Below are 23121 nucleotides of genomic sequence, written 5' to 3'. Positions count from 1 at the left end.
GGGGTGGGTCACAGAATGAGTCTTGGACTTGGAGATCAGTGAGGAGACAGACAGTAGATATCTGGGGGGAGAGGAGTGACTTTATCAAAACTGTGCTTTCAAAAACTGAATCTGGCAGTGACAATAAACTTCGCTAGGATCTGTGTGACTCCTCGTGCAGGAAAGCCAGTAAGAAAAATAGCACAATAGGTTAAAAAAAAGGGTGGGGGGCGGGAAATCTCAAACATCATGGAAGCAATGAGAATGGAGAGGAAATCCTTAGTGAGTCACATCTGTAAAGCAGGTTGTTGAGGAAGACGTGACAGTAAGTTAGACGGTGATGGCCTCAAGTGAAGTTTTAGTTAAAGGTAGTTTTCTGTAGGAAGATCAAGATTAAGGTTAATTTTTCTCAGCAGAATAGCACACAGTAAACCCTTATTAAATATTTGTTCAGTAGATAAATTACTGAATGATCTGGATTGAGGTCTAAATAGAAGAGTGAAAAATGGTAATAGATGAATTAAAGCTTGTGGGAGTCAGTATGAAGAGGGTGAGGCTGGCTGCATAGAGATGGGAGTTAAGCAGTTACGTGTATTGAGGGAGGCCTAGGAGCTAGATTAAGGGTCTGCTTACCGATGCAAGAGATGCAGAGACAGGGGTTCATTCCCTGGGTGGGGAAGAGCCCCTGGAGGAGGAAATGACAACCCACTCCTGGGTTGTCTAATACTTCTGTATTTTTGTCTGGAAAATTCCATGGACAGAGCAGCCTGGAGGGTACAGTTCACAGTGTCACAAAGAGTCAGACATGACTGAGCACAAGCACACAAGGACAACCAGAGCCCATGGATCAAATCCAGGCCAGCACCTGATTTTGTGCAGCCCACGAGCTAAGAATAACTTTTGCATTGTTAACTGATCAGAAAAACATCTGAAGAAAAGTAATATTTGGTGACAAGGGAAAATAAATATTAAACTCAATTTTCAGTGTCCATAAATAAAATAACTGCTTTTTGGTTGTTTTGTTATTGCAGAAAGGACCAGCCTGCCCCTTAAGCAGTACTAACATGCTAAAAGGACTTTATAAATATTATCTATATAAATCTCACTACAACCTATGAAACATAACTCATTCCCATTTTACTGATGAGCAAACTGAAGCTCGTATTTCAGTAAAGTTCCCACAGTTCATTCCAGACTTCCCATTCCCCTTGGATAAAAGCCATGGCTCTAAGTAGTGAGACCATGAGGTGCTTATAAAAGAGGGTTGAGGAGCGTGCTGAATGCTTACAGGACAGCTTTGGAAGAGAATCAGAAGAGGAGAATGGTTTAGGCAGACACATTTCTAAGACTGGTGTATGAATTAATTTAATTCTCATAACTGCTCCGTGATTTGGATTCTATTATAATTAATATCCCATGCTGGTATAGGGGTGGCCTTCTTAAAGACCATTTCCTAGATAAAAGGCTCAAACACTTTGAATCTTTTGACAGGGGACACCATATGGCCTCCAAAGACTCATCCAATCCTGGAAGTCTAGAATCCCTTGTTCAGAAGTACTTAGGGAAGGCTTCCAATGGATTGAAGGGTTCCAGTGTCCTGCATTCTTCCCCTGCGACTGGGCTCTCATATTCCTCATTCCCAACTCCACCCTCATCCCCCAAACAGGCTTCTCAGACCTTTCAGTTAATTTGACGTTGGCTGAAACATTCACTTAGGGTTTTGGTATAACATTTTATGGAAAAACCCGAATGACCTTTATGGCCAACCCAAAAGCTCCGTTCCTGAATCACAGCAACTAAGCAGCACCTGAAGAAATGCAGCAGAGTTTAAAGTTTAAATGTGCTGGGGTGTGAAGGCAGGAAACTCTCCTACAGAAAGCCTGGAGGCAGATGACAATCTTTTGTCAAAGATTCAGCAGCTGCCTCTAGAAAAGAAGGAAAGCCTTGAACTGGCCTGTTTCTTCTGTCATTGTTGTTACCGCTTTGGTGGCCACTTTCCCACTGGGAACTGCTGCCAGAACAGGAAGTGATTTGAATGTTGTCTGCTTTTACAACATTCTGAACTTGAGTTTTAAAGCAAGTTTCAGCAATGGATTTACTGCTCTGTGTTACCACCTCCTTTTCTTCTAAGATAACTGTGGCCTAAAATAAATAAATTTATCTTTTAAAAAATTAAAAAAAGAAAAGATAACTGTGGCTGGGTGAAGTCTCAGGGGCAAAGTCCTGTGCAAATACTGATTTAGTATCAGCTTTTGCACACCCAGCCTTGGCAGCACTTTCAATTCAAAGCAGGCCTGTTGTGGGGTTTGGTTTGTTTGTGTTTTTTTTTTTTTTGGATAGAACCCAGTGAGGGGGGTGAGGAGAGAAAGAAGGAACTAGGAAGGGAAAGGAAGGAAGTAAAACGTCCCTTCCCTCCCTGTCTTTCAGAAAACCAAAAATGGCATCTTCCATGAGGAGCCTGTTTACTGACCACAGCAGATACGTTGAGTCTTTCCGGAGGTTTCTCAGCAATTCCACGGAGCACCAGTGTATGCAGGAATTCATGGACAAGAAGCTGCCGGGCATAATAGCAAGGTAACAGCAGCAGAAAACACAGGCCGTCTTTTGTGCAAGGGACAAGCCTGGGCGCGCTCTGTGCAGTGATAGATGGGTCATGCCCGGCCGGCAGGCTGGGCTGCGGGATAAGGGGAACTGATAGCAGCTTGGCTTGTCCCCGAGCGGCCCTGCGCCCCTGCTGCCGCGTTTCAGTGAGCCGATCACTAGAAACATTCAAAAGCTCTGATTTGTGCGGATTTCAAGCTGCTCAGAGATAAGCGTTAACCCTTTGAAGGCACAAATTCACGTTCTTATGGGAAAAGATAAGATCCAAATCTTTGAGATGAGATTTTTTCGGCTCTCCTCCAAATTTTATGTTTCAAAAAATCCCAGAGTCTAGTGTTCTTTGAATTAGAATCAAATAATTACGAAATACTGTTTACCCCTGGGGATTGAGTGGACGCCTCTCAATTCTTCTAACACCCATTTAAATTCATTTTCCATATCCATTATCATAGTTACCACTCTCCAAAAGAAAAATTGTCTTTTTACTTTCAAGTTAATATTAACAATGTGGCCCTACCTAAGCATTTTTCCATTATCAATGAAACTCACTAGTTCTTATCCTTCTGGCAGACTGCTTTTGGTTTGTTTGTTTTTTTGGTGATTAATGTGTTCAATTTGTGCCAGAGCTGATAAGCATTATGAGAGTAACAGATTCCACATGGTAAAGATAATCAAATCACCTATCTGGGGGCGGACTGCTGTAACCTGACTCTGCTTCAGGAAATAATGATGGAAAACTGGAAAAAATGACTGTGGATCCAATTTGCAATAGCAAAAAAAAAAAACACACACACACACACACACACAACAACTGATATTTTAGTCTTTGTGTTGGATTTTTCTGTTACAGGCCTGAAATTCTTTAACCAGGGCAGTTAAATCTGCCTGACTAGAGAAGGCATTGTTGGATGTATAATTTATGGAATTTTGTTTCCTTTTCTATCCTTTATCTGTCATGGTTCAGTTTTCAATTTTTTTTAACTGAGTGTTATATATTAATAAATAATAGGGTAATAGGACTTCCCAGGTGGCGCAGTGGTGAAAAATCCACCTGCCAATTCAGGAGATGCAGAAGACACAGGTTTGATCCCCGTGTGGGGAAGATCCCCTAGAAGAGGCAATGGCTACCGACTCTAGTATTCTGGAAAAATTCCATGGACAGAGGAGCCTGGTAGGCTACAGTCCATGGAACTGTAAAACGTTGGACAGGATTGAGTGACTGAGCACACATACAATAGGAAAATAAAGCAAAAATCAAAGCAGACAGCAAATAAACAATTTTCTATCCAAAAACAAATTATAGTTTCTTTGGGTCTTTTTGCTCATTTCCAAAATTAAAGGTAATGAGTTGATTTCTGAGTTCTTTTGCAGTACTAAGCATCTGTGTTCTAGTCTGTGGTTATGCAAATCCTTAGTTTACTTCAGCCATCAGTTTGGTTTGAAGACATATGACGGATGCACAGAACATAATGAATGATGACCCCCTGTCCTGTCTTCAAGCGTATACAGTCTAACTGGAAATACTGAATGTGAAATCTGTGAACTACTGAAGAATTTTCAAAGGCGTAACTAAGTTTGCCTTATAGTGGTAAGATCCAATTAGAAATCATCTGAATCATATTTTTTTTAAAGCAATTTTTTTCTGAAGGTGATGTGAAATGAGATTTAGCTAAAGGACTTTCAAAACTGCTACTTAAAGTTGTTTATCAATTATCAATAGGCAACATGTCTGCTTAATTTTTCATTTTTATTAAAGCAAGATGTGCTCATATTTTTAAAAGTCAAATGATTCTGAAAAGCTTACAATAACAACAACAACAAAAACAGTGGTTTCCTGCCTTAACCACTCTCATTCCTGATTCATGCTCTCTATAGAGACAATGACTTTCAACATTCTGAAATCATTTACTTATTTCTTATGGAATTTTCTTTCCTAATTCTAAATAACATGTTATTCTCTTCCTTAATTTTAATGTATTAAAAGTGCTAAACATGCACATCTGTCTCCCCACCATGTCAATACAATATATATATGTACATATATAGCATGTATATATATGTGTGTGTTTATACATGCATATATACCTTACATGTGTCTAAATTTTTATTAGTTTATATCATTTTGTCTGTACATATTATTCATAACTGAACAATGCATTTATACTATCATTACATTTCATTTCAGGTATAACTTTTTGTTTTTCCTAGAGTTACCTATTGATTTTAGTTTATATTCTTAGTTTTCTATGTACCTACCACTATTTATACCCTAAACAGAAATATTAATCTCTCAATATATTCCAACAGATCAAGTAATCTGTTCGTTTTTCCTCATGGGAACACTGTTTCTGGACTTCTCTGTTCTTTTTTTTCCAGTTTGGCTTGATTTGGTTTTGGCCTGATAAGGGAAGTTATTTCACCTTATAGAAATTCTCTTCTCCTCTCTCTAGTACTAAATTCTCTGATTCTGAATTCCATGTTGTGTTTTTCTTGGTTTCTTTAATCTTTCTCCCCCTCCCCCCTGCTAATCCTTTAAGGGCTTTCTAAGAAAGAGTGCATGGGAAGTAATGCCTTCTCTCTGCTCATCTTTGTTAGAGTTAAACAGTTAGGGTATAAAACTCTGCACTGAAAATGATTTTATACCAGAAATTTAAAGATATTTTTCCATGGTCTTATAACCACTAGAGGGCTTCTCTCATAGCTTAGTCAGTAAAGAATCTGCCTGCAATGCAGGAGACCCAGGTTCAATTCCTGGGTTGGGAAGATCCTCTGGAGAAAGAAATGGCAATCCACTTCAGTATTCTAGCCTGGAAAATCCCATGGACAAAGGAGCCTGGCAGGCTACAGTCCACGGGATTGCAAGAATCGGACACGACTTAGCAACTAAACCACCACCATAGCCACTAGAGTTACTACTGAGAAACCTAATGCCATTCAAATTCTTCATCTTTAGCTTGTGACCTTTTGCTACTGTGTTTTGTTTTTGGTTCCTTTCTAGGATCTTTTCTTGTATCTAGTATTCGGAAATTTTAAGATAATAATTTATGGTATGGGTGTTTTTCACCCATTTTTGTGGGTAGTCCCTGGGCCATTTCAATTAAGATTCAGATCCTTCAGTTCAGGGAAGCTTTGGTATTATTTAATCATTCCTCCCCTCTTTTTTGTCTTTCTGGGACTTTTATTCATCAAACAGAGGACCTCCTAAATCAATTCTCTAATTTCCTTATGTTTCCAGTTTCTCCCAATTTTATCTTTCAGCCCTCTATTGTTCAGTATTGTGTTTTTAATTTCCAAGAATATTCCTTTTTTATAGCATCCTGTTCATCTTTCATAGATAGTCTACCTTCCTTTATCTATTATAAAATTTTCCTTGGCTTTCTGAATGTTTCTTCTGAATTTGCCTTTTCTGTTTCTTTTGGTCTCTCTGTCATTGCTTTCCTGGTAGCTCAGTCAGTAAAGGATCAGTCTGCAATGCTTGAGACCACCTGCAAAGCAGGAGACGCTGGTTCAATCCCTCTGTTGGGAAGATCCCATGGAGAAGGAAATGGCAACTCACTCCAGTATTCTTAGTTGGGAAACCCCATGGACAGAGGAGTCTTGTGGACTACAGTCCATGGGGTTGTAATGAGTTAGACATGACTTAATGACTAATTAGGGGAGCTCCCCAACTACCTGATAAGCCCTGGTTGTCCATCCAGTTAAATATGAGGCACTAAAAATTGGTTCAGAACCTCTTTGTGTACGTACTGAAATAGTCTGTTGAGTTGCTGACTCGTAGTAATGAGATGTGGACTTAGCTCTTGATGGAGGATTCTCAGGTACCAATATAGATAAGTTTATCGGTAAGATGGGTTATTTCCTCAGGGAGGAATTATTCAATCACCTGTCAGGAGGTAGAGAGCAGAGTGGGGAGGGCTATAGTATATAGCTATAAATAGTAGCTTATTGTTGTTGTCATCATGAGTACATCATGAGAAACGCTGGGCTGGAAGAAGCACAAGCTGGAATCAACATTGCCGGGAAAAATATCAATAACCTCAGATATGTACATTATACCACCTTATGGCAGAAAGTGATGAGAAACTAAAAAGCCTCTTGATGAAAGTGAAAGAGGAGAGTGGAAATGTTGGCTTAAAGCTCAACATTCAGAAAACGAAGATCATGGCATCTGGTCCCATCACTTCATGGGAAATAGATGGGGAAACAGTGGAAACACTGTCAGACTTTTTTGGGGGGGCTCCAAAATCACTGCAGATGGTGACTGCAGTCATGAAATTAAAAGACACTTACTCCTTGGAAGGAAAGTTATGACCAACCTAGATAGCATATTGAAAAGCAGAGACATTTCTTTGCCAACAAAGGTCCATTTAGTCAAGGCTATGGTTTTTCCAGTCGTCATGTATGGATGTGAGATTTGGACTGTGAAGAAAGCTGAGTGCCGAAGAATTGATGCTCTTGAACTGTGGTGTTGGAGAAGACTCTTGAGAGTCTCTTGGACTGCAAGGAGATCCAACCAGTCCATCCTAAAGGAGATCAGTCCTGGGTGTTCATTGGAAGGACTGATGCTGAGACTGAAACTCCAATACTTTGTCCACCTCACGCAAAGAGTTGACTCATTGGAAAAGACTCTGATGCTGGGAGGGATTGGGAGCAGGAGGAGAAGGGGACGACAGAGGATGAGATGGCTGGATAGCATCACCGACTCGATGGACATGAGTTTGAGTGAACTCCGGGAGTTGGTGATGGACAGGGAGGCCTGGTGTGCTGCAATTCATGGGGTCGCAAAGACTCGGACATGACTGAGTGACTGCACTGAACTGAACTGATTGTTGTTGTTACATGTAATGCATTTAGATCCTTGCCTGGAAAAATAGCAACTTTTCAATAATTCTTAGGTATCATCATACTATATAAGATGGAATAATAATAGTATCTAACTCACAGAGGTGTTGTAAGAATTCAAAGGGTTAATTCATTACAGATGGCCAATGAAAAGGGTGAAAGTGTTAGTTGCTCAGTCTTGTCTGACTCTCTGCACCCCCATGGACTGTAGCCCACCAGGCTCCTCTGTCTATGGGATTCTCCAGGCAATAAAACTGAAGTGGGTTGCCATTTCCTTTTCCAGAGGATCCTCCAACCCAGGGATAGAACCTGGTCTCCCACCCACAGGGAGATTCTTAACCTTCTGAGTTACTAGAGATAGCCAATCAGTTCAGTTCAGTTAGTTCAGTTGCTCAATCATGTCTGACTCTTTGCGACCCCATGGACTGTAGCATGAACGCCAGGCCTCCCTGTCCATCACCAACTCCGGGAGTCCACCCAAACCCATGTCCATTGAGTTGGTGATGCCATCCAACCATCTCATCCTTTGTCATCCCCTTCTCCTCCCACCTTCAATCTTTCCCAGCATCAGGGTCTTTTCAAATAACTCAGTTCTTCGCATCAGGTGGCCAAAGTGTTGGAGTTTCAGCTTCAGCATCAATCCTTCCAATGAATATCCCGGATTGATTTCTTTTAGGATGGACTGGTTGGATCTCCTTGCTGTCCAAGGGACTCTCAAGGGTCTTCTCCGACACCACAGTTCAAAAGCATCAATTCCTCAGTGCTCAGCTTTCTTTATAGTCCAACACTCACATCCATATATAACTGCTCGAAAAACCATAACTTTGACTAGATGGACCTTTGTTGGCAAAGTAATGTCTCTGCTTTTTAATAAACTGTCCAGTTTTGTCATAGCTTTTCTTCCAAGGAGCAAGTGTCTTTTAATTTCATGGCTGCAGTCCCCATCTGCAGTGATTTTGGAGCCCCCAAATATAAAGTCTGTCACTGTTTGCATTGTTTCCCCATCTATGTGCCATGAAGTGATGGGACCAGATGCCATGACTTTAGTTTTCTGAATGCTGAATTTTAAGCCAACTTTTTCACTCTCCTCTTTTACTTCCATCAAGAGGCTCTTTGGTTCTTTGCTTTCTGCCATAAGGGTGGTGTCATCTGCAAATCTGAGGTTATTGATATTTCTCCCAGCAATCTTAATTCCAGCTTGTGCTTCATCCAGTCCAGCATTCTCATGATGTACTCTGCATATAAGTTAAATAAGCAGGATGACAATATACAGCCTTGACATACTCCTTTCCCAATTTGGAGCCAGTCTGTTGTTCCATATTCACTTCTAACTGCTGCTTCTTGACCTGCATACAGGTTTCCCCACAAAGCCTGAGACAGAACTTTGGGTATCTTCTGAGGAGGTATGGGTCAGCAGAGGACTGCTGTGGGGGCAGGGGCTTTGGGTGCAGTAGACCTGGTTATGGCATAAGCCCTTTTGGAGGAGGTCACCATACACCCATCATAGAGCCGCCAGAACTTACACGGGACTGGGGAAACAGACTCTGCAAGGGCACAAACAGAACCTTGTGTGCACTAGGACCCAGGAGAAAGGAGCAGTGACCCCACAAGAGATGGCCAATAGGCACATGTTAAGATGCCCAACATTACTAATTCTTAGAGAAATACAAATCAAAACTAAAATAACGTACCACCTCACACTGATCAGAATGACCATCACTAAAAAGTCAACAAATAACAATTGCTGGAGAAGATGTGGAGAAAAGAGAATCCTGCTACACTGTTGATAGGAATGTAAGCCTGTGCCCTCACTATAGAAAATAGTATGGAGGTTCCTCAGAAAGCTAGAAACAGAATTATCATATGATTCCAGCAATCCCACCCCTGGGCATATATCCAGACGAAACTGTAATTCTAAATGATATGTGCACTTCTATGTTCAGAGAAGCACTAGTCACAATAGCCAAGACATGGAAACAACCTAAATGTCCATCAACAGATGAATGACTAAAGAAGATGTGGTGTATATACACAATAGAATACTACTCAGTCATAAAAATGAACAAAATAATGCCATTTGTAGTAACATGGGTACAACCAGAGATTATATTAAGTGAAGTGAATCAGAAAGAGAAAGACAAATACCATATGAGATCTCTTATATGTGGAATTTAAAAAATGGCACAAGTGAATCTATCTGTGAAACAGAATCATGGCCATAGAGAACAGACTGCTGGTTGCCAAGGGGGAAGGGATTGGGGAGGGATGGAGCAGAAGGTTGGGGTTAGCAGATGTAAGCTTTTATAAATAGAATTCATAAACAACAAGGTCATATAGCACAGAGAACTATATTTGATATCCTGTGATAAACAATAATGGACAAGAATATAAAAAAGAATGTATATATCAACATATAATTGAATCACTTTGCTCTATAATGGTAATTAACACAACACTGTAAGTCAACTGTATTTCAATAATAAAAATTTTTCATATATGAAAAAGATTCATATAAATGATTCAGAAAAATGATTCATATAAATTACTTAGCTGTGCTTAGAACAATAATAAGTTGGGTACTTGTCATATGCAGACACATTTCTAAAGGATTCACATAAATTATGTCACTTAATCCTCACAGCTCTTTCAAAAAGCAGATACTATAATTATAGCCCTATATGGTAGGAGGTATTATTATCCTATTTCTTAGTAATAAAGGTACAGAGAATAATTCATTCATGGTAACATAATAGTAAGCTACGATTCCAACCTATGTGCCTAGGTGCTCTGCTCTGTAACCTCACTATTCTATCCACAGATAGAAGCATATTCAAGAATTAATCAAGTGCACAGACAGCGATGGATATATTAAGACTCATGATCATGAGCTGGAAGATAATTAGAGGAAGGCAACTCATTCACAGATGTCGTTGACTCTATGCTTTCTAGTATTTTTAAGAACCCTGGTTGAATCTGTGTTCTTCTATCTCTCTGGGCAGGCTCCTCACTTTAGCCAAAAACCAAGCTTGTTTAGCATCCCAAAACACAAACAAGCACCATTCTTTCAGTTCATGTTTCCCCTCCAATCTCCTCTTTTTCCTTTTCACTCTTTCATCCTTTTTCAAAAATCTCTGTATCTTCTTTCTCTTTATCGATTTCACTTTTAATCCCACTGCCATCTGACTCCAGCTCTCAACCTCCTTTAAAGCTGCTGTTATCAGATATTCATATTGCCAAATTCAACGAAGAGTTGTCTTCTTTTTTTATGACTTAGTTGTACACTCTTATGCCTCTGACACTATCGTTGGCTTTTTTCCTTCTCTAATTCTCTGATCACCTCTCTGAGTTTTGCTGTTTCCCTCTGTGTCTTCTTTGTGTGTTCCCCCATTATCCCATTACTTTTAAAACCTGGCACTGTGTCATAATCCCACTACTCTTCTCTTTGCAATATACTTGGGTGATAGAATCTATTCTCTTAGTTTTGACCATTACTCTATGATAATTCTCCAGAATACATCGTTGATCCCAATCTCTCTTCTACCCAGCTTCAATATTGCATATTCAAATATCTGCTGAATTCAGATTTATCAAAATCCTAAAAACACAAAACAAACAAAAAACTGACAAAACATAAACTTGTCATAAAATTACATCCCCCAGCATCTTTTTTGATACCGCACTTCACCTGGTCATCCAAACTGGAAACATGTGGCAGTCACTGTGCATCTCCTACTTTTTTCTGACCCATTATTTTTTTAAAAAAATATTTTACATCATTCTAAAGAAAGTCCTACTATCACATCCCAGTCCATCAAGTCCACTCTATTCCTATACAGAGTCATAAACTTGGCTTTTCTTATCTCACAATTCAACTTGAGAGAAAAGTAGTATCTTCCTCATTTTTATATATCAGTGCCTAGGACAAGCACATAATAAATGTTTAATTAACATCTGTTTATTGAAAGGAAGTTAGCAAGAGGAAGGAAAGAAGGCAACTATCATAGAGATAGTATGAATCACCTCAGCTTTTCTCCCATCTACAATGAAAGAAGTGTGTGTCACTCAGTCATGTCTAACTCTCTGCGATCCCATGGACTGTAGACCACCAGGATCCTCTGTCCATGGAGTTCCCCAGGCAAGAATATTGGAGTGGGTAGCCATTCCCTTCTCCAGAAGATCTTCCCAACCCAGGGACTGAACCCAGCAGGTGGAGTCTTTATCATCTGAGCCACCGGGGAAGCCCATTTACAATGAATGGCTTATTATAATGACCAGACTCAAAAGTCACTTTTTCTGCTTTTATTCTCCAAACAGTCTTTAAACAAATGCCATTTCCTACCTCTGAGATGTTTATAGTGCTATTTCTAAAAGTATCCCAGTTTAAGACTGTTAATGAGTGGAATCTTTACTTCCAAAGATTTGTAAAGACAGCAATATAACCACTGAAATGATCAACACCTTTCATGTTGGCCTAATTTTTGTTCACTGTAATTTCATCTGTTCTCTTTAATTAGACTTGATAATCAGATTTTATAAACTGCCTGGCACATTTTTCTTAAACTACATAATTTTTTTTTTCAGGATTGGAGACATAAAATCTGAAATTAAGATTCTAAGCATTGGCGGTGGTGCAGGTATGAACAATGCATTTTAAAATTTGTATTTCACTCCAGACATCATGAGCTTCCCTCATAGCTTAGTTGGTAAAGAATCTGCCTACAAATGCAGGAGACCTGAGTTCGATTCCTGGGTTGGGAAGATCCCCTGGAGAAGTAAATGGCAACCCACTCCAGTATTCTTGCCTGGGTAGCAGGTTACAGTCCATGGGTTCACAAGAGTCAGACGTGACTTAGCGACTAAACCACCAGACTTCATACTGCTTGATGGCAATTTTGTCCATTCTTTAGAAAAGCCATTTTCCTTTACTTTTGGAAGATATTAGTTTATTAAAACTGCTGCTGCTAAGTTGCTTCAGTTGTGTCTGACTCTGTGCGACCCCATAGACGGCCGCCCACCAGGCTCCCCCATCCCTGGGATTCTCCAGTCAAGAACACTGGAGTGGGTTGCCATTTCCTTCTCCAATGCATGGAACTGAAAAGTGAAAGTGAAGTCACCCAGTCGTGTCCGACTCTTAGCGACCCCATGGACTATAGCCTACCAGGCTCCTCCGTCCATGGGGTTTTCCACGCAAGAGTACTGAGTGGGATGCCATTGTCTATTAAAACTAGTAAGAGCCATATCACTTCAACTAAGATTAATGTCCCCATATATTTATGGGGTCTAGGACATCAGATTTCATTATTATCTGTAATAGAGATAAGTATGATTTTATTTTTTTAAACATATAAAAAGCATGGGAAAACATAGAATAATTTTGAAGATGACATTGAACCAGATGATTTAACTGTTCATAGTAAAGGAAAATTTCAAAAGACATTCCTTAAGCTTGTGCCACTTAAACGAGATCCATAGACTGGTTGGTGGTTTGCGAACTATTGCTGGTGCATGAGGAGATAAGCATGCCCTGGAATGTAAATCAATGCACAGCTTCTTTCATTGAGAAAGTATCCTATGCAGAAAAGTATGCTTAATGACATAGTGAATTTACCCTCTCGTGGCCCCATTCTTTGAGTTGCCGTGGCCTAAGCCATTCCTTTCCTCTGACTCAGGTTCACAGCTGCCCTCTAAGCATTCTGCACACTCCCCACCTCCCTTTCATAAGCAGTTCATGGTCTCACTACTTAGAACCGGTACTTTTACCCAAGGGGAAATGTGAAGTTTGGATAGGCAGATTAATGAGGGTGTAATCTCTAACTCTGCCACTAATGAACTGTGTGAACCTGGCTAAAACGTAAGCTTCAGTTTGCCCATCAGTAAAATGGGGGCAACGAATTATGTCTCATAGGTTGTAGTGAGATTTATACAGGTAAATTTATAAACTGCTTTTATAAGGTGCAGGTAGGTCATTTCTACAAAATAAAATAAGAAAATTTATCTCCAGACTTTGCCACATATCAAACTCCTGAGTAGTGTTTGATTTAAAGTTGCTAGTCGTCTGAAAGTCTGAGTTAATATAATGATAATATATATAGTATATATAAAAAAATATATATAACATAATATATAGTCACATTATTTATGTTATATAATGTATTAATATATAATAATATAGTCATATATATTATTTATGTGTTGATATCCTTATTATTGTTTTCTTTTAAAACAACCATGGAGTGATGGTTAGTAAAGGTTACCACTTGGTAACAAGTGATCACTACATTACCACTTGTCACACAGTATTAAATACTGATTTCTTGAGTCTCTTAAGTGTAATTGTTCTAACCCTACATGAATGAGTTCAATTGTGGCAACACAACACATCTTAACACAAAGATAACCAAGAGCCCTCTAATGGAATAGGATAGTTTTTTATGTCATCTAGTGCTCATTTTTCATAAAACACACTGTGATATAATGTAATAAGGACTGACTGTTAAAGTAGTTCTACTTTATTATCATCTTTCAGCAAGAAAACAGAAACCAACAAGGACAGGTAATGAAAGATACTGTCATGAATGATCTAATACATTGTGTTTAAGCTAAAATACTCTATTATTGCTTGTGATATTTTATGTCCTAAGGATTATAAGATTGATGAATTGCTCAAAGAGTGTCCTATTAATTCATTTAACCAAGACAGTCATTTCCAGTGTGTTTTGCATATGAATTTAAGGCAGCCACAGGCAATGAGACTTATCATTTGATAGTGCCACTTGTGCTTGGACAAGAAGAGAAGCCCTACAAGGAAAAGTAATTAAAAACAGTCTCTACCATGGCCAAGTTAATTGACCTTTTAATATAAAGTTAATTGAATTTCTAATGTAAATTTATCCAGATGCTTATAAGCTATCTAGAGAAAGGAACATTTGCCCTAAACAGTGATTCCTTACATAAAGGTGCAAATAGGGGCTAATATAGAGAACTTTTCAGAACAGAGGGAGTAATGCTTGGTGTTCTTCTGACTGAACCTTAACATTGTATTAATAACAAGCTCTGCCTGAGGGGAATATGGGTGCCCTTTCAGGTCACTCTTCATAAGACACTGGTCAAAAACATAAGAACTGCAAGAGAAATTCAAGCTGTAAATACTTAGCCCTCACTGCTCAAGTAAGATATGAAATCAAAAGTAATACACTTAAAATTCCTAGGTCTAAAGGCCCTTGTCATGAAAGAGCAGAAAGGTGTTTGAAGGGAAAGGACACCCCACTCAGTTAGTTTGAGTGTTTATGTACCAACTGGGAGATACTTATCTAATAGTTTGTCATTGACTAAATGCAACTACTGGGTGTGCAGAAGAAACACACTTTATTATATAGTGAGGAACACTCTGTCCTTGCCTTAGAGAAATGGTCTCCCTGCATGTTTCACGATCTACAGTGTTCCTGAGATTTTGCATTATCCTGTGGCTTATGTATCCTTAAAAATCCACTGCTGAACTCCAGTCCCCAGTAGATAAGGCCATTGGCCTTGTCTTATACCTTGTGTTCTGCTCCCATAATGCATCTTACAGGGTTCTGCTGCAGTCTTAGCTTATGAGCCTCTCTGTTTTCTCTTCCTAGATGTTTTCTTCTTGGATGCCTACGCACCTCTAGGTCATATTCTGCATATATTTAATGCAAATATTCTCTCTGCATTAATAATGGTGCTACCACTTCTTACCACCACAATGAGAAAAAAAAATCTACCAAAAGAAACAAACTAAAAACTTCCCTAAATCAGATTCGGCATTTATATTGCTTAATGTTCATGCTCTTTGGGGACCTATTTGATTTTCTTCTCAGAACCATGAGTAGGGCTGCTATGCACCCTTTCTGTCTTCTGTCTCTTCTATTTGTTGTTGCTGAGTTGCTTCAGTTGTGTCTGATTCTTTGTGACCCTATGGATTGTAGCCCACCAGGCTCCGCTGTCCATAGGATTCTCCAGGCAAGAATACTGCCATGCCCTTCTGCAGGGTATCTTCCTGACTCAGGGATTAAACTCATGTCTCTTACATCTTCTGCATTGGCAAGCAAGTTCTTTACCACTAACTCGATTGGTATTTGGGTGGAGAGGAATTTCATAATCTGAGGGAGAATGTAAGAATTTTGAAAAAGGCATTTGGCAATTCAATTCAGAAACCAACCAATTATTAAGGCTCTGTGCAGTTCAAAAGAAAGGGAACTGATGGAAAATTTCCCGATGTTACCCATAACTGATCTACCACATCAATAAAATACAATTAATAAGCAACATTATTATTCATAGATTACATGTGTACTGTTAGGAGAATGTTTGAAATAAATACTATGGGTATTCAAAGAAAGAAAGAGAGGAAATCATGAGGAAAAAATCATGTACAGAAATACAGACCATGTAGTTTTTACAGAGGCCAAATGGTGGAGGCGGTGGGTAGTCACTAAGTCGTGCCCGACTCTGGCGACCCCATGGCCTGTAGCCTGCCAGGCTCCTCTGTCCATGGGATTCTCCAGGCAAGAATACTGGAGTGGGTTGCCATTTTCTGCTCGAGGGATCTTCCCAACCCAGGAATAGAACCTGGGTCTCCCACATTGCAGGCATATTCTTACTAATTGAGCTATGAGGGAAGCCCAGAGGCAAAATAAGGAAGTGTAAAGTTGTATATGTGCATGAATTTGTGTGCTTTAATGAAATAAAGTGAGCAATGGGAATGCTTTACTTGAGGTATCACAGCATTTGTATTGTGCTGATTTCAGCAACTGTTTTTAGATATTGAGAGCAACCACATTGTATTCTAAACCTTACAGAATATGCTTTTTGGTCCATTGTCAACATTGATGCATCCTAAAATTAAACTACCCAATGGAGCTTCTTTACTGTTCAACTTTTAATGAGTATTGTCTTTATGTTTGATGGTACATAGAGAAAAAGAAACCCATATTCTTTTTGCTATTAATTTGCAGTGCACACCCTTATACATGGAAAAATGTTCCAGAAAGCAGTAATAGGCAATGTGTTCTCCTTGCTCTGGGCTCTGCTAAAGGAGAATCATTTTATCTGTTTCATTGTTCCATTCTTATGTTCAAATGCCAGAAAATTTTATTAGGTTTAAACAGGACTATAACTTAAATAATCTCATTGTATCCAGCTTTCTACTTCTTTTTATTAACCTATTATGTACCAAATCAGCTGTCATACCTTATATAATAGTGTTTATATTTATACAAAATTTCAATCCACTGAAGCAACTCACATATGAAATACAGGTGGTATGGACCCTCTTATATAATTTTTCCGATAATAATTATGCTGACATGTTGAGAGGGGTTAGGTGGTTTTCTTCTATGACATATAAACATCAACATTAAGACAGAGATTAAAATATAGAAGAGAATTTAGAGATCATCAACACCCTCATTCTACAAACTAAAAACCTGAGAACAATCAAGAAAGAATAAAACCTAGGTCTGTTAACTAAAAAAGCAGTCCAACAAACTGTACTATACAGATATAAAAGTTAATTATTGACTTGGCAAAAGGGAGACTGGGTATTTAGTAAGGACCAGCCATTTGGAAATCTAATGTTATCAGATTTTTAATCTTGTTTTCTTTCGTAAATGACATGTTAAGGTGACCCTGAAGTTTAATTTTCTAAGTGAGGTGAATAGAAGTAGAAATGAATGTAATTAAGGCAAGAACTGGAAAAGTTGGTCTATCCAGTTTAGAAGCAGAAGCTGGTAGGAAGCAAAGGTTAATGTTTCCAGTGTCCAGGTAAGATGCCAGTCTACATCAGCAACTAAGGAATGATTGAGGAAATACAAGGAAATGGAGGATTTTTTTGCCTGAAAAAAAAAAAAAAAAAGAATTTGAATGTGCTTATTGCCATCTTCAGATATTTCCTATTAAGCAAACCACAGAATATTTGGCCCTAAACAGCCAGTGGTTGAAAGAGAAAGTCTTTTGTTGAGTTTCAGTATTAGAGTTTATAAATGATCAAGATATGTACTTTCACTTCTGAAAGCACGTATCTTTGGACATAAAGAGCTACCTGTCATGTTAGGAGTATTAGCTTAGACTGGAAAAATACTTTTCACATATGCTATTCAAGGGACTCAGGCACTGACATCTTGGGTATTTGGGCTTTCAGTCCAGTAAACCCGTGATCTTATGAGTAACCTTCTAGAAAGAGTGGTGTGGCACCACTTTTGGTTATACTGCTGCTGCTAAGCCGCTTCAGTCGTGTCCGACTCTGTGCGACCCCATAGACGGCAGCCCACCAGGCTCCCCCGTCCCTGGGATTCTCCAGGCAAGAACACTGGAGTGGGTTGCCATTTCCTTCTCCAATGCATGAAAGTGAAAAGTGGAAGTGAAGTTGTTCAGTCGTGTCCAACTCTTCGTGACCCCATGGACTGCAGCCCACCAGGCTCCTCTGTCCATGGGATTTTCCAGGCAAGAGTACTGGAGTGGGGTGCCATTGCCTTCTAAAGAAGTGAAATTCAAATAGAACTTCTAGACACGCAGATTATTTTTAGTCTGGATTTGAACTGCTTTATAACTTGACCTGAGTAAAACTGGTTCACTTATGTACAGCACTTCCTTCACAAACAGAAGGATATGGACCTGGGCTCAAGTTAATCGTTAGCATGTAGGATTTAGGGCTATCTACTTCAGATAATTTGGGGCCTCAGATGTAAAGTATTCTTAAAGGTATTCATAACTGTGCTATTTTAAAATAAACTATTCTCCATATGTAAATTTACCAAAAAGGTCTACCTCATTGTATTGTATTTAAAACTTTGAGTGAAGTATTGTTAAAGACAGGTATACTACAGAACTGAGAGGCATGAGCATAATACTATAGTATCGGCACCACTGTCATTAAAACCAAAGTAAACAAGATTGTTTTGGCTAATTCAATAAGGCCTAAAGCAGGAAAACAGGGATTAATGAGCAGAGTGAAGACAAAAGTATCATTATCTGCAGATTAAATGACTGTATACTTAGAAAAGCAAATAAACTCAGTTGTGCAGCCTTACAATTAATAAGAATGCACAATAAGAATGTAGTAATGGCCTGATACAGGTAAAATAGGAAGAAAGCAATATGGCAGATCCGCATTTGTTTCTGCCAGCATTTTAATGTTTTTCATTTACAGGTTGGCTATTTACAATGTACTTAGAAAGTTCATGGCATGTGGCTATCTGTAATTTTGCTGAGGGACAGATTTGTATCTTCCCAGTTCTTATGCCAGTTTAGGACCCATTCTCTTAGTGGGTGAATGTTCTTCTACCTGACATGCACTATTGAATAAAATTTTGTGATTTAATACACACAGTCATATAACCCTGGTATAGGTTGACTATTTCCACCCTCATTTCCATCCTAATCATACATGCCACAAGGAGGGTGGGGTGGGGAGCAGTCCTAGAGATTGGGGGTCAAGACCCAGGGTCTTCTGAGGCTTTGTCTCTATTAACAATAGCAAACTGATAGAAATGGGGAAAAATATTGGATGAGTAAGCTACTAACATACAAAATATAAGAAACCTATTTGGAAAAAAATTTTTACTGAGAACAAGTTGACAAGATTTAAAAAGCAAATATGCCATAATGAGGTTACAGTGGCATGAAAGCTTTCATGTACAAAAGCTAAGAGCAGGAAATGAAATTTTCCTGAAAGTAGCATGGCCTTATGTATTAAGAACAGTAGAACAGTTCTCATATTCATCTAATGCACAAGGAGCTTGTGACACTAGTTGTTACAATACTGGCATAACTTCGTGAACAGCCAATCCCTGCGGTCCCAACAAGGCCCCTGCTGCTCTTCAGTCCCTCCTTGTAGAGTCTGTACATCCTCCCCATTCTATGGATCTCAGCCCCCGACCTCTAAGGTACCCAGCAATGGGACTGGTCTTGCCTGCCCAGGGGTCTTCTGAGAATCTGCTGTAGTTCTTCAGCCTGTATTCTTTGAAAGAGCTGGCATCTGAGACCTGTTGTTTTGGGTTTTGTTTTAATATCACCAAAGATCAAGGTTCTCATTTTAACCATTAATTCTGGTTCTTGGTATGCATATGCAAAAAGATTTTGCACAATAATTCATGGTTCATTGTCAGATGCCTCATAATAGCAAAATGTTTAAAACTAAGTGTAGCTAACTCTATACCTTTTAAACATCACAATATTGTAAGTATAGAGTTTACCTCTCTATGTAATGTACTGAAGCAGCAAATATCTTTGTATTTAAAAAGTCTAAATTGAAAGGTAAGGCAAAATTTAGTCTTTTTTTGAGTTGTTTGTTGAATATGACTACACCTCATTGTTCAGAACCCTTTGGGACATTTTCTTTAAGTTTGTGTCTCAGAGAATATTTTGGTAGTAAGGCTTTTCTTCTGCAGTTGCAAAGCATTCAGGCGATATTCTTCCTGGGCCAACAGCCAGAAGACACGAAAGCAAATGGCAATGCCCTTTTCCGCTCAGAATTTATATTTATAATCCCCTTCCTGAGACTCTCCAGCTATTTTAATATTCTACTCTCATCTTTCCATACCAACAGAACTGCCTCCATACTGAGGCTCCCAGTGTAGAGGTGGGTGGAGAAAAGAGAGAGAGAGTATGGGGGAGGGAGAGAGTTGTGTGGGGGGGCGGGGCACAAGAGAGAGAGACACAGAAAGGGAAAGGGAAAAGAAAAAGACAAGAAAAGGGATCTCATCAATAATCTTTTATCTTTTGCACTGCAGCTCAAAATCAAGTCTGATTTTGCCCTGGTTGCAAACTCATAGCTGAAATTATTTTTCATCACTAAGCAGAGAGTTATCTGGGCAATTTTTCTCCCTAGAGACAATTTTGTGTGTGTGTGTGCCTGATATTCTGGTAGAGGGAACAAGGAAGATCGTAATCTTAATGCAACATGTAATAGAATAAATTTTTTCCTGCTGATAATCTAAAGAACTCATATATATTTTGATGTGAGAAATGAAGCTAGAGTAGATGGAAATCAAATGGCTGGAGATACTGTGACTAGCCTTTAATCCTCCATTTTCTTGACCTGGAGGATGTTTTTATTTGGGGCATAGCCTCGGGGTTCTCCAGCTGGGCTTTGTGTTTCATTTAATGTAGCTCAGTCAGAAAGACAAGCCATCACGAATACATGATGAGTGCTCTTTCAAACTGTCTTTTTATTATGGAGCTGCCCATTTATAAAGGCACATCTTCATTTCCTTCTTTCCCAGCCTCCTTCAGACTTCTCTTAAATATCACCTTTTCCAGGAAGCTTACATGACCACCCAATTGAAAATCACGAACCCTCCCATCATGGCTTCACCTCGCTCTTTTTTCCCTTGGTTTTAGGACTTATCACCATCTGTAAAGGTTGAATGTTTTGGTCTATTTTATTCATTGCTGTATCTCCAGTGATTAGAACCTAGCATTTAGTAGGTGCTTAAAAGTATTTGTTGAATTAATGTATGGTAGCTTCAACTTATTGAATTATTACTATATATCATGAACTGTGGTAAATTATATCCATATAATGCCTTTAACATTTACAATGACCCTGCAGCATAGACCATATTATCCCTAATTTAGAGATATGTAAAGGGCAGAGATATTAACAAATTTGCATATTTCCATTGAATACTAAATTTGAGTCCAATTTTGTCTCTTTATAGCCTCTAACTTTTCCTTTTTTTTTTTTTTCCTTTTTAATCCAATGACCTTGGATTTTAAGCAAAAAGGCAACATTACTCTGCTATCTCATTAACTATATCCTTGAAATTCAGGAAATTAAGAAAAGTTGTCTGGACAATATGGACTCCACTCTTTCCATATTGAAATGGGAAACCAAGTTCTGTTCATGGACCTGGAGCTGAAGAATGAATTCTAAAAACTTGTAAACATACAGGCAAAGTTAATTTTAAAGGATAGAGATACAAAACTCTAAGCACAGACACTGAGAAGGGGTGAAGCACCCCAAAAGGTGCAGAGAACGGTAGTTTATATCTTTATTAGAATTGACCTGTTTGTTTTTGGTTGGTTCGGGGCCAGATGCATGTAATTTCTGACCAGTCAGTTTATATGTCGCAGTATCTAGTTTGTCATTTTTATGGCTTTCTTTTGGTTCCCAGTTTCTCAGTTTCCCCAGACATTGTGTTGCCATCCCTCGACCAGTTCTCAAGACTCCAGACCATCATTTAGGGACCAGATGTATGTTTATGAGTTAGTGGTCCACCTGGAGTTTTTTTCCCTTGATAAACTGAACAGCAGTTAATGATTGTCTTGTCCTGGGTCTGAATGTATTATGACCCTCCAGACCAGGGAAGCATTCTTCTGAATGCCTAGAAACTGGAACAAAGAGTTTAGCTTTAGGTTAAAGAAGTGAGATGCTTACTTGAGAAGACAAAAAATGAAATTAAAAAAAGGGAACTGAGGTCTCAAAGTCCTATACTGTCTAACAATTTCTGCCTCAGTATTTTTGAACTTTTTCTTTAAGTTCCACTATCAGAGGTTTCAATTATATATCCCTCTTCAAATATAGGCATGATGTGTTTAAAATATGGCCCATATGAAAGCAAGATATAATCACAAAAATATCTGACTGTAAAATTAAGTGAAACACTCAACGTAGGTCAGAAAGGAGACATGTGAAGTCATTCTAAAGTTGTGGCTGATTTGATGGACAGGGTAATACAAAGGAAAGAGATTTGCAAAAGACAATTTAAAAATTTTAGTTTTCATTTAACTTGCCAAATCAAAAAGCATATTCTATTTGATAGAAAGTAACACAGGAGTGAACAGAAGAGAAAAAACGAAAAACAAAAACCACAAACCAGGCTAATAGAAAATAATTTTTGATTCATGCCAACACATGTTAGGATTTCCTAACTTTGTTCAAGCTTCACTTATTGATAAACTGAGAAAATCAGTTAACCTCATCATAAAATGCCAAGACTCCAAAATCATTGATTTGCTTTGGTAGACACAAAACGAGGTGAGGGTGAGAGAGAAAGAAAAAGAAAACAAAGGAAGATTGTATATGGGAATAAAGTTGCTTAATCACTATAATTTTCCATTTGTCACAGGAAACTTTGCAGATTTTGTTCCAAAACTAGAAACCCACAGTAAGGTTTTATCTAACTAACTGAAACAGCTACTGGCCTAAAAGCTTAGGATGTCAACAATAAGTAGTCTACAATTGTCAGGATCATCATTAAGCAATAAGAGATCATATTAGAACAGAGATTGACCATAAAATGAACAATGAAATGTTCATTATTTTATTGTTCATCAACAATAAAATGAATAAAGTATTGCTTTATCCCCTTTAAACGTAGTCTTCTGGACCTGACAGTTAAGATTCCCAGAAGGCTTTGTTATACACAATAAAAGCAGCAGGCTGCTGGCTTCCACATTTCTTCTGTTTACCCCTGAATTTGCTGAGAATTTCTGAATTATTTGATTGAGTCACTTCTAGCTACCTTCCCTCATTCTTTCAGCATGTTAATTTGGCTTGTGTGCTCTTTTTTAAAAATTAATTAATTTATTTTTGCTGCACTGGGTCTTCATTGTGGTACACGGGCTTTCTCTAACTGCATTGTGTGGAGGCTTCTCTCTAGCTGTGGTGCATGGGCTTTTCATTGTGGTGGCTTCTCTTGTTGCGGAACTTGGGCTCCAGAGCGCATAGGTTTC

The 23121-nt window shown here is 38.7% G+C and overlaps 1 protein-coding gene across 1 annotated transcript in view; it reads left to right on the top strand.

Annotated features, from left to right (window-relative positions):
• The window catches only part of HNMT (histamine N-methyltransferase), a 93837-nt gene that overhangs the window by 50353 nt on the left and 20363 nt on the right, over window positions 1-23121 (top strand). Inside the window, exons 2-3 of the mRNA XM_019973366.2 lie at window positions 2407-2553; window positions 12004-12056. Of these exons, the coding sequence (XP_019828925.1) occupies window positions 2417-2553; window positions 12004-12056 (190 nt within the window). The 5' untranslated portion in view covers window positions 2407-2416. The remainder of the gene's footprint in view (window positions 1-2406; window positions 2554-12003; window positions 12057-23121) is intronic.

This window comes from Bos indicus, chromosome 2 (genome assembly GCF_029378745.1).
Source record: "Bos indicus isolate NIAB-ARS_2022 breed Sahiwal x Tharparkar chromosome 2, NIAB-ARS_B.indTharparkar_mat_pri_1.0, whole genome shotgun sequence".
Classification (NCBI taxonomy): Eukaryota; Metazoa; Chordata; class Mammalia; order Artiodactyla; family Bovidae; genus Bos; species Bos indicus.
The sequence above is the reverse complement of the archived record's forward strand: the minus strand, read 5'-3'. Positions and strand labels throughout refer to the sequence as shown.